This window comes from Hippoglossus hippoglossus, chromosome 4 (assembly GCF_009819705.1).
Source record: "Hippoglossus hippoglossus isolate fHipHip1 chromosome 4, fHipHip1.pri, whole genome shotgun sequence".
Classification (NCBI taxonomy): Eukaryota; Metazoa; Chordata; class Actinopteri; order Pleuronectiformes; family Pleuronectidae; genus Hippoglossus; species Hippoglossus hippoglossus.
Genome location: NC_047154.1, coordinates 6,347,693 through 6,360,431, shown reverse-complemented (window position 1 = coordinate 6,360,431; position 12,739 = coordinate 6,347,693). Strand labels below are relative to the sequence as shown.

The following is a 12,739-nucleotide window of genomic DNA, read 5'->3' as shown; positions in this document are numbered from 1 at the left end:
TGAACTTGAATTACCACCTGAGTCAGGCTGAAGGGAATTTAGTTAATCTCCCCTTCCTGAGTTATGGAGTCAAATAATGACTAGAAGTGTTTGCAGAACATTATAATGTCACAGTGAAGCTAAACTTTGACCTTTTGGATACAAAATATAAATGATCGCTTATATATTTGTCATAATATGTCTCAGGATGAGGATAATATTTCTTGTGTTATGGCCAAATAACTTGTTTTTTGACATCTGTAACCTTTGAACTTTGACCAACAAAATCAGTTTGATCAAAAGACGTACATCCATAATTATGAACACACATATGCATATGCATGGACTGAGGGACTATACAACCACAGCCAGTGATTAGCTATGACACTTACAATATTTGTACTGCTTATTATTATTATACACACTTCATTACTGCACACAGAACTAATGCACTCTCTTTACAGTTGGAGGTGTGTATTTGGATAACAGTAAGCAAAAACATAATTTATCAAAATATATGCTATAAGTTTGTATCTCCATACAACAGCTAAGACACACCCATTTTCAAGCAAAAGAATTGACTAAGATTCCTCTTGCAACTAAACCCAGTCCATATATCCTGTTTAAGTCGGAAAGACGTCACTTCCTTAAGATTTGAAGGGATTTTAAGATTAAGATTTTAATGTTCAAAAACCCATCACTAATCTACTTCATTAGCTCTATGTGGCCGTGGTCTGATCAGATTTGATTGACATTTAAATAACATAGGTAATGAAATGCACACAGATTGTTACTGAGAGTAATGAATCCTTGTTTGCAGATCCTATTATAGACATGTCCATTGAGAATAAAACACAATGACCTAGACTCACAGCCACTTCCATGTGGAGAGATAAATGGTGAGTGGACTTCCTTGTACGGGAGGATTTGTTTGGCGATTACGTTATGATATGATACAATGCAGAAAGAAAAGCAGACGGCTAAGGAGACAATAAGACTAGTGTTTCATAAGAACAAGGTCATTTGTAATAAAGGCCTCCAGGACTCAGCTGACAAATGATTCATCAGTTAAACAAGATATGAACACTAAACAATATGGCAGAGCCAATAAGTCACAAGGGCTGGCTTCTGCCAAAAGAGTGAATGTAATCATTTATAGTGGGTTAACTGTTCAGCAACAGTGTGTTCTTTGGTGAATGTGAAAGAATGAGATGTGTGCAGATAGCAGAGAAACAATGCAAGCTAGAAATGCCTAATCACAGAGGGTGTGAGAGCAACTGACAGGGGGTGTACTGAACTGCTACCAATAGCTCAGAGCTACAGCGTCATTTGCATCTTTACTTCCCCTTGTTTATCCTTCTCACTCCTGCCTGTGTGGGATCTAACAGGAAAAATGATGTCATCCACAGCCTCTCCTTTTTTCGGGACTTGATCGTCATGAAACCTGCCACTAACCACGAACTCCTGTTGACAACCCAGCACAACCTAGCAAAACAAGATTGTCCAGCTACCAATAACTCAATGGTGACAGTTTAAAAAATCCCAGAAAGTGTAAACTAGTCTACAGACAGGCTGTGCTGACAAGCAGCGGCTGTAGGGGCTGGGATCCTCCGTCACCTTGGTTTGTTGGTAATGTTTCCATGGTGAGCTGTTAGGGCGAGGGGGTGGCGCCCTTGTGACAACACCAGAGGAGAGGGGGCTGGGATTGGTTACCTACCTTTTCACCACCAGAGTGAGGGTCCTGTGGGAGCCTTTGACGAGGCAGATCGCTTCCTGTCTGTAGCCAGTCAGGGGAATCTCGTTGATGTTGACAAGCTCGTCTCCCACCTGGAGACACACAGCGGCTGCCTTGCTGCCCTCCTCAACCTGCAACATAAACACAGCAGGTGGGAAACAAGAGTTAAACACACAAATCTTCAGACATAACAATGTTTCAAGATAGATGTTGTTGTTGTTCTTAAGATATTTTTGGGGCATTGTGCCTTATCTAACACTTGGCAGTTTGGAGATAGAGGTGAAACAAGAGCAGATGAATGCAACAACTATGACACAGGACATCTTGGCAATGTTAAGCCATATAAGAACTTAATCTTCCTTATGCCTTCTAAGTATATTAATTGGGCAGTGTGTGTTGTTAACTGGTTGATGGTCTTTCTTATCTAGATAACTCATATTTGACCTAAAAACATAGTTTTAATGTCTTTGTCTATCCTCTGATGGGGAAATTCCCAAACACACTCAGGGATAATAAAAGTTGGAATCTTGGTCATAGCTCAGTTACTTAATCCTGTCGTACCGTGCAGTGTCTCTCCTGCCGTCAGCTAGACAATAGAGACGAGAGCATCTCAGTCACCTTGGGTCTTTTCTCACCAAACTTAGGGGGACAGCCCAAGTTTAGACAAATTCCAGTTCTATACCAAAACCAACTTTTAATTTTCTAATCTTAGCTGGGGTTCACCGGTGCCATGTTCAGAAAAACCAGCAATTCCTTTCTGTTTGAACTGAGGATGACATGTGCTTACACACTTAGTGGGAAAGGTCTAGGAGTTCAGAGGAAACTAGATGTCAAACTGTCTTTATAAACCATTGGATTGTGTACGCTACTATGATGGAATAACAGGGTTAGGGCCCAGTCACACATATGTAAATGTATAAATTAAATTAATAAAGGTTTTTTAAATGATAACATGTTGTGGCAACTTTTTTAACATATTTACCATTCAAACAGGAAAAAACATAAATCCAACCAACTCAACTTAAATTGGCCAGAGGTCTCTGCTGGCTTCTTGGCTGCTCAGCTCTGTCTCTTTCTATCAGGCTCTCTGCCATGTGTCGCTCCTTCCTGTGGCAGCTCTTTCTGCTGCCTCAGATGCGGCGAATACTCCCCTGGTACTGGTTCTCTCTGAGCCACCTCCATGCCCACACATGTTTTTTTACTAAGGCTCAAGGAGACGTCTTATATTGCTTGATAACAAGAAGCCAAAAACCACAGACTGACTGGTATTTCAGGCTCAATGGGGCTCACCTTGTTAAGTGTGTACCACGTATTAAGAAGGCTGAGTCCTTACCACCGGTTTGAATCCGGTGGGGGCCTTAGCTGCATGTCGTCCTCTCTCTCGCCTACTACTAATGACTAATAACCTAATCATTTCAGCTATAAATCAGAGATAAGGAATTTAATTCCTGTTTTCCTTCTCTATGTACATGAATAGAAAGAATGTTCATGTTGTTTATTGAGGAGGAAAAATATTAATTAAATTCTTAATTATCCCATTACATTATCTTAATGCAAGTCTTTGCGGCAGTTGAGACATATAAAGTTACCAGTGTCTTGTTGACTTTCTCAATAGAGCACGTGACAGAAGAAAAACACTCTTTACCAGAGTTAACAGCAGGAGAGCCAGTTTCTACAGACCAGGATCAAAAGCTAATAAAATACTTCAAAAAGCTGCTGTTCAAGCCAGTGACATGATGTAAAAACAAACTGTATTGTATTCCAGACACCTGGAATAACACATCTGTCAATGGGATGTACAGTAAACTGAGTACAGTGCACTGAGGTCAGCATATGCTTGTGTCGATGTACTGTTATCTCTGGAGAGGACCCACCGCAGAGAAGATATTAAAAACTGAAAGAATCGCAGCTACAGAAAGGGCCTGTGACATGACAGATGTCCCCCTGGTTAAGGTCAGAGCTGTCCTCACACTGACGCAGAAAGTCAGATAACAGAAGTGCAAGACAGCACGGGTCGGTGTGGAAAGACAAGCAGTGAGAACTTGCTTGGCAGTTGGCACATTAACACACAAAAGCCAAGCTCTGCAGCTGATTATCAGTTCTCCACTCAACCTGAGAGCGGGGGCTGCATGACTCAACTGCAGAGGTATGTGTACATTTACAGACCATTACGTCTTATATGGCCTTTTCCGCAGCACAGAAACCCAGAGCCAAAGTAGCTCGAACATAGCCTCTTTTCATTCTTCTGTAATTCAGATTTTGAAGCAGCGTCGAGGCTGCAGATTTTTATGATGGCTGGCCAGATTCCTGAGATGGTCCTGATATGGAAGTGAATTTTGTGGAGACACTGAATCACTGGCTGATACGGTTACTGGAAGTAACAGTGTTTAAAATGGACATGAGAACACCACAGTTTCAATAAACAGCAAAACCAGTCTTGGTGATGTGATTTTAAATCTGGTTGGTTTCACTCAGGATTATAGCTGATGTAAGCTCAACGTAAGGACTTTGACGTTAAATGAGACAGGAATGCCCCACAAAAAAACCCTAAGAAAAAACATATATTTATTTAATCAACACAATTTAAGTGCAGTGTGAGTTCCCACTGTGATGTTTCTTACCTATCCTCTGCCATGTATAGCCCCTCCCCACGCATGGAGCAGAGCAGAGGAGAGATAGGTTGATAACTACTTACGCTAAGTGCGAGTAAAGTTCTAAAACCGATAAATATTGAAAAGTCCAAAAAGCCTAAACTAACTAATAACTGTATAATTCTTATACGTATAGAACAACAACAACAACAAAAAAACATTGCAATAAAGCATCACTTATTGCCCCCAAATTTGCTTCAGAGAACTGCACTTTCTGACTTCCCTAACCAGTCTTAGCTCCAAGCCAACTGGTTCCTACCGTAGTTTATTTACTGGAACATTTTTAGCTACATGTTTGACACTTCAGTGACAGTGAGTATTTACAAGAGCACAGTGTGTGTGTGTGTTGTGTGTGCGATAACAAAAGAAGATGTCAGTCAGTGCTAAATTATTTCTTGACGACAGCATATCTGTAAGACGGCCTTGAACTACACACTAGTTTCGCTTTTAAACAACCGAACAAGAAATATGGCTCAACAACAACTGAATATCTTGAGGATGCAAATTTAAAAAACAACAAACAGTGTCAAGCCGCTGTAAAAAAGAAAACCTGAGGGCAGATAGAAGCAGTGTTCGCACAACATCAAGGCAGGAGATTCATACTGCTTCTCCAAACATTTTTCACCATGGCAGCTCAATCAGCACGAGTCATATACCATGTCCTTTGTTTACCATCTTCCTCCAGGCTATAATCAGTGAAACTGCAGCCATCCTGGAGGCCGGAGTACCCTCAAAAATAGCCTTGTGTCTCTCTGTGGGACATTAAGGGAAGGATGTGGTGGCAAGGAGGATAAGGAATGTGTCCTTTCTGCTGACTGATGTCCTGTGCACCGTGCTGACAAGGGCACTGAACTTGGACCTCATATAGGGATTTAGGTGTTGTCCGCATACATCATTGAAAATGTTTATTGCAGTTTGACAAGCCAGCAGCGACCACATTAACAAAGACACCTAAACCTTTCATGACGCATAGTTTTTTTTAAGGTTTCAGTATTATTAGCATCTCTCACTAATTGTAGACAAATGTTTTAAGCATCTGGAACTTTTGCAAAAAATCTTCCAATTGATCACATTTGATTGTGACATGCATTAACCACATTGAATGCTTCCTAAGTACACACAGTACATTTGTGCATAGCTTACATATGTGGTGTCTCAAGATTAAAACAATATATTTACTCATTGGCATTATTTTCCAGAATTAACTGCATCACCAAACTCAATCAGAGCATTACGTGCTATATTGTTGATGTCTATCCTGTGTTTGTTGTTGTAATTTTTGTGGCGTCATTATCAAGTACGTTTCTTCTTCATATGCTTTACTCACTGTTGTTTGAATTGACATGGATCTAAAGTTACAACAGGACAAAACAATATAAGTATAGTTTCTACTTTCTCCTTCTCTCCTCTCGTACCAAAAAGGCAACGTATCTTGAAATAAAAGAGGATGGAATGAATCAATGTACTTTTGGTCATGAAGACAGTTTAAAGAGTGCAACACACAACCAACAGTGGGATTCATAAAGAATACTATAGTATTGGGTGTTAGCATGTGAACTATCTTTCAGTACATTTTGAGTAGTATGAATAGCTGACATTGTGATTCCAAATTTCTTCTCCTCTGTATTTATTCTTTCATCAGACAGTTAGGGATGAAAGACAGAACTTTTATTTTGAAAATATAGGGTTTCGTAGTACAATGTTTATATATACACATGAGTTTGAGCCTTGTGTATAAAAGGGCATTCCACATGACCCTGAAACAGTTTCAGTATAATGGTTCATGTCATAACAAGGCAGCAACAGTTAGCTCGAACATTTAGGATACACTCAGAATAAATGCCTCATCTCTCATACATTTTAATACTGAACATTTCCATCAAAGAGCCGGACTGATCCATTCCTTCTTCTCAGCTCAAATATCCTGAAATAATCCTTCCAGCATTCCATATTCCTCCCTCTGAAATCCTGACGTCCACAAATAGAAAACTATCTGAATCTTCTCGTCTCTATCCTAATCCTGTTCTGTATGAATCAGTTTTACTCCAGAGGTTGAGCAACCCCTGAGAGAAACAGAGTCACACAGGGTCCAGTAATTGGTAAAACCTGTTTACCTGCAGGTGATTAATCGCAGCGTGTAGGAACAGAGTCAGTTTTGCAGTGTGTCTGGTGCTGGTTCTTTAAGAGCAAACAATATTTGCCTCCATATAAACTGCGATCCTGGCAGAGGAGACGTATGTATGAGGTGCATGCCCAGCTGTGTTTGGTAAAACAGGATTATTTAAGTTTATTGAGACTAAGGACCGTAAATCCATGAAGACCTTGAACATAACCTGAGTTATGTGTGGAATGTTAAGAATTTTAATTAGATCCAGGATATTTTTTTTAGCAAATACCTTAAACCTCTCATCAACTATGGGCCCTTTTTTAAAACTATCTTTCAGTTTAGTTATCTGAGAGAATGTGAAAAGGAGAAAAACACGCAATAAAGTTATTACGTTTGGCCCTCCTCGACAAAAGTGTGTTCCTCAGGTTTTATTAAGACTCCCTGCTCACTACTCATGCTGAAACACAAACACATAAAAATAAGAACAACACATAAAACAATCACGTCCAGTTGAAGTCATCTGGAATTTTCTGATCATTAAAGAGATGTATAATTCAACAGTGAACTGGACTGTGGCTGACCAAAAAAAATCAACATGGGTGCTGGTGTGTTACATGGTTCAGCAGGAAGGAGTGAGACAGAGAAATAATACATACATTTTTTTCATGCATTGTTTCTCAGTTTTAGTGTTTAGTAAAAATGTTGTATTGTGAGACAGATCACTATACAATTAGACAGATCTGTCATTCCTACATGTTCAGGTAGCATAGAGAAGTGCTGTTACTTTTACACAGCATTTGCAAAAATAACACATACTGACCATGAGGGAGCAAGAGCAGCCTATATTTTGTTAAACTGAATAATCACCATCCAAAAACATCGGCCAGATAAAGAACCAATGGCCTTGAGGTAGTGCACACAGGCTTACACGCACAATAAGTCTGTCATTTTATTAACAAATGTTTATAAGAGGCTTCTTATCTGGCAGACAGATATAGTTTAGGAGACATTGTAGGCTTACTTGCATCTTCATCTTGTTAACACAAAGAATTTAACAACACACCTTGTAAATCATTGGGTCTAAACTGAGATCTGCCCCAAAAGAGGACAAATCACTAATCCAGACTTAATTTATCCCATCATGCCATTCCTACGAGCTTCAGGCTGTCACGGATAATTCACTACATTTAGAAAATCAAACAAAGCTCCAACATTCCTCCCCCGCTCCTGGTACCACATGCTACCCTCCGAACTGAAATTCAGCCCAGCACAAAAATATGAGAATGCAAATGTGCATGTGGGCTCCAATAACTCGCACTGTAGTAGGTGACAGCAAACTAAACTCTGAAGCATTTGAAGACACTGTGACATACACATGGGAGTTCAGTCCAGGATCAATTTACTGAAAAGTTTCTCTAAATTTTGAGTCAGCAGCAAGTGAGACTGGTTTAGAGTAAAAGACTTCTAAAAAAAAAGAGTTAATATCTTACCATCAGATGCAAACAAATCCAGTTGTGTCGGTCCTAACATTCAGTGACATAACATTTACAATAAAATGCTATGTCTAGTCCAGCTGGGCACTGCTTCGCCCCTGCAAAAATTCAGCAATGTGAACTCACCATTTAATCTTACAGCTTAAAGACTTAAAATGGTCACAGTTCTGGTCATTTGAATCACATGCTTGTAAAACCTATGGTAATGGGGTGAAAGTAGTGCTGACTGTATCCCTCTAAGCCCATATGGTGCCAGAGGTCCTGAGTTTCGGCCACTGGAGTTAGACTTTGGACCTCCTTTGGGTCAACACAGACTCACTCAGCCAACAAAAACCAAGCAGAAACACAGCTCCTGACTAACAGGTGCTGGTGTATTTACCTTGTCAAATTAATGAGCAAGGTCTTCTGTAGTTAATCATTACACAGTGAACAGAGATGTGAGGTTACAGTGTGATTTTAGAACTGATTGGGCACCACTGTGATTAGCTAGTCTCCCTCTCATGGTCACTGTGTGCACACTGTGGCTCAGGCCACCCACTTAAAGTTATGACGCATGATAATTACAGGCATTAATGCATGATCCGTTGAATGTGTTTTTATTTGGAAAAAGTCTCTATAAAATCCTGACTTTTAGGCATTTCACAGCACATTCAGCCAAAATGCGCCACATGATCCCAGCTTTGGAGCACCTCTGTGTAAAACACTTTCATACTCTCTACATAGAGTAGCTACATTTCCAAATACATGTTTAAATTTAATATTTGAGTAACTGAGCACAAACAAGACAGTTGTGCTCTTGGTTTTGAGGTCGTACTTCCACTTAGAGGTGGTTTGAGCTAAAAGCTACCATCCTCGTGCTAACATGACGTGACAATGCAAACACACTGACGTTAAAGCCACAGTAACTTTAAACATTTTTTAGTTGTAGAGTAAGTAGAGTAGAGACCACCAAGATTACAACAGGCGTGATGCCTCCAAACCTGTGGATGTTTCCAGCCATTTCATCATTATTATATTATTGTTATTAATAATAATAGAAAGGGAAGTGTAACAGGGGAAACTAGAAGGGCACTCAGAGAGTGCATACCTCCAGCAACACCCTAACCCTAACCACATTTAAATAAAAAAATAACTAATAATAAAAAAAAAAGTTCTGCACCAAATTGCACACACTCATTAATATCAGTCCTCTGAACAGGACAGATTTTTCATCAAGATCCATGAATTATTCTCTGGGAAATCGATTAAAATGTTGAAAAATGTCCTATCTCACAATATCAAGAAAGTATGAAAAGAAAATCCTGGATTTTTACCAAAATCTAATGGGTTCTTTTCTGACCCATACAACATCCTTCAACCAAGTTCCATGGTTCTCCATCCAGTAGTATTTGCATAATCCTGCTGCTAACAAACAGACAGAAATGCAAATGAAAACATAACCTTCTTAGGGTAGGTGATTGCAAATATGTCAAATATTTATGTAGCAAACTGAATAAACTACGTAAAAACTGAGGATAAAAATATTGCTGTCATGAATTAAAAGCAACCTCATTAGTATGCTTTAAGCATTGATTTAAGCTGGGGCAGCAATTTATCACGCCTGATCTCCTCGGACAGAGCATTCCAACAGCATCACCTTTGGTTTTAACCAGAGGTTTTTGCAAGATGATCTTAGGCAGCACGTTTGAACATAAGGGGAGAGCAGTTCTGAGGTGAAGGGAGGTGCCAGCTGCCAAACACACTGTGTAATTATTGTCATTGCAACATTATCAGATGAGTAGTCAGTCCACCCATCTTCAAACGTTCTTTTTGATCTGAACTACTGGTCAATTACGCCTCCATGTCTACAGCAGCAGACTATGTATTCCAAATACTGAATCAAAGTCTAGCTCTCTCTCTCTTCTAGCCATCATCACCTGTGCCATCATGACAAACGTCCCATGAATTAATTCTAAATATATCTATTGGAGTTCCTTTGTGAAATGACGTTGAGGATGTTCACTTGAGGAGGGGCAGACTTCAAAGTAGGTGAGACAACTGGACGTGGACAGTAACTGATGGTTAAGCTGAATGCTGCAGCATTTAACATCATATTTTACTGCATATAGTTGTATATACATTGATGACTGATTTATGGCTTTAGTATTGAAGTGTATAACCTGTTAATGACATTTTGATTGGATCAGACACATGCGGTTCTCCATAGGACGTGTAAGTGTGAACGCAAACGTCCTTGTGACAGTCTCCAGTGTTTCTGCAGACTTTCGGCCCCCTAGTATAAAGTCTGCAGATGTCGATGTGTGAACACAGCGGGAGATCCCCCTCTGGATTCTATCTATTACGCAACAGATGCATAAATGAAAAAAACAAAACAAATATCTCTGGATGAGAAAGCGGTGTCACACACGTAGATGACACTGACGTAGATGTCAACAGAGTTTGTATTCATTAGTTGATGATGTGTCGATGTGCTGTAAACAAAAATCACGTGATCTCCGCAGCAGAAATAATACACAACATCCTGCCTCTGTCTCCTGCCTCGCTGCATCTGAGCAGAGAAGCCCCTGCTGTGCTGTACATGTGTGAAAGGAAAACTGAGAAAGTCCAGACCCAATGCTCCTGAGATCCTCCACAGGACATGTCTGAAAACAGCTTTACACTTGACACCTCAGTTCTCATATTTTTTTGGGGATTACTCACCTTGGTTATGAGCAGTTGCTCTCGATGTTCCAGTCCACCTCTGAGTGTAAATCCCCATGGTGCACCTCCAGAAAGAAATACATCCACCAGCTTCCAGCCCTCACCATCTCTGCTCCTCTGATCCAGATCTCCTGGTTTCTGCATCACGTGCCAAAGGCTCTCAGCTTCCGTATAGTGTAAATCATTTGTATATCCCTCAGCATCCATGGCACTGTTACAAAAATAAAGACAACTTTTAATGATAGTATTAAACATTAGCCAGTCAAAACTTAATAATGGGCACATGTTCCAAAAGCCAATGGAGTCCAACTTGGGCTGTACTCCTAGGACTCATTTTCAGGCCCAGGCTTTACTATTTATAAAATGCTGTCAGGCATATAATCTGTGAGCAATAATGTGAGAGCATGTTCTGTTTCAGTGATATGCTGATGAGAGCTTGCTGTAACTCCCTAGTGTCCAAACAGCCTAGAGGGAGCACAAAGCTACAGCAAGATAATAAGACCCCATTGATTGTCAATTTTAGAAATCATCAAGAATCTATTGATCGCTTTCACAGCTCACCGTTAACTGGCCCCATGTTATTCCATTGGTCTTTCAAGCCTTCCTGAGCCTGAGTGTGACCTGAAGAGACTACTAAGCGTTTGCCAGTGACTGGAGGAAGCAAACATCATTTAGGGACTCATTTTAGACTGGCTGATGAGAAAATATTTAACTGTAAATACTTTTTGATGCCATTTTTTAAAACTGACTTTACTTTGGACCATGTTTTTGTAATTGTTAGTATTTGCGAATGTTTTATATCATTGAAAATCTCTCTGAGGCATGAAATAATAGTTAACAAAATAATAACAATTTTGTTAAGAAAGTAAAAACGGAAAGATAGAATTCTTAAATGTAGTCTATTGAAAGTAATGTGTTGTTGTAATTAAGCTAACTTATAATTTACATTAACTTGACAAAAGTAAATGTAAACAATTTTGACCAACTGTATCTGAATCAGACCAACACTGATTTGTGAGCTAAACTAGTTATTTCAGCTTATTTTAGCTATTTCAAACCAAAAATGGCTAATTTGTAGCCTATTGTCTTTTAAATAGTGGAGATTTTAACCTGCATTGAAAACAACAGAAAAGTGATCATAGTTTAATCAAGTATTAAAGTGTATACTGCATCACATTAAACTAAACCTGACACAAAAGCTGTGAGAATATTAGGGAATTTGAGGCAAGCCATTATAACAACATCTTTAAATGAGAGCCTATTTACCAGTTGACCAATTGAAGCCTGCCGATATGAACCTTTGAGACGTATGTTTATTGACGTTTATGATTATGTGCTGATATGAAAACTTTTATTTTGCAGAATTGACAATGTAGAAAAATTGTTTGGCTGTTGGACGTGATGTCATTATTATTTATTTACTTATATTTATAGTTTTTCAAGGTAAAGTTTAAGATTAAACTGTAAAATACACATTACATTTCTTTGTCATTAGGGTTTGATACAACATCTTAAGAATCATTCCCATTATACGTACATTATATACAGACTGTACAACCAGCTCTGGTTCAAATTAACACCGCACACTAATTCTGCGACTGCACTGTAAACTCAGGTTCAACTCATCTAACTTTCCAATACTCATTTCTGTCAGTTCAATACAATTCTGTGCTCATGTGAAATCCCTCACACTGTATATACTCATGTGCAATCTGTTACACCGTATATATGTTGCTCCCACTGTAAATTCTGTTTACATTGTATATACTATTTCTATTTTTATATCTCCTTGCATTTATATTGCATGTTTACTATTATTACTTTTACTGATGCCTACTTTATGACAGTCCTCTTTTCTGCTGCTAAACAAATTTCCCCATTGTGGGGAAGGATTCTTTTATTTTACATATGCATAAATATTCCCATATCGTTCGGGTTTCTACAACAATGAACCTTTATCGTGGCATCTCAATTCTAATGTATCAAAGCCGTGGGACTACGTACTTCAGCTTACTAAGAAATACAAGCTGTGATATCAAAGATGTATAATTTCCACAGGTTTCTAGAGCTAGTC

The 12,739-nt window shown here is 39.1% G+C and overlaps 1 protein-coding gene across 3 annotated transcripts in view; it reads right to left on the bottom strand.

Moving 5' to 3' along the window:
- Window positions 1–12,739, bottom strand: part of shroom2a (shroom family member 2a) — a 33,122-nt gene that overhangs the window by 19,607 nt on the left and 776 nt on the right. For all 3 annotated transcript variants that reach the window (XM_034582492.1, XM_034582489.1, XM_034582490.1), the window contains exons 2-3: window positions 10,666–10,876; window positions 1,697–1,845 (exon numbers count right to left, since the gene is read on the bottom strand). In XM_034582492.1, coding sequence (XP_034438383.1) covers window positions 1,697–1,845; window positions 10,666–10,872 — 356 coding nt within the window. In that variant the 5' untranslated portion in view covers window positions 10,873–10,876. The remainder of the gene's footprint in view (window positions 1–1,696; window positions 1,846–10,665; window positions 10,877–12,739) is intronic.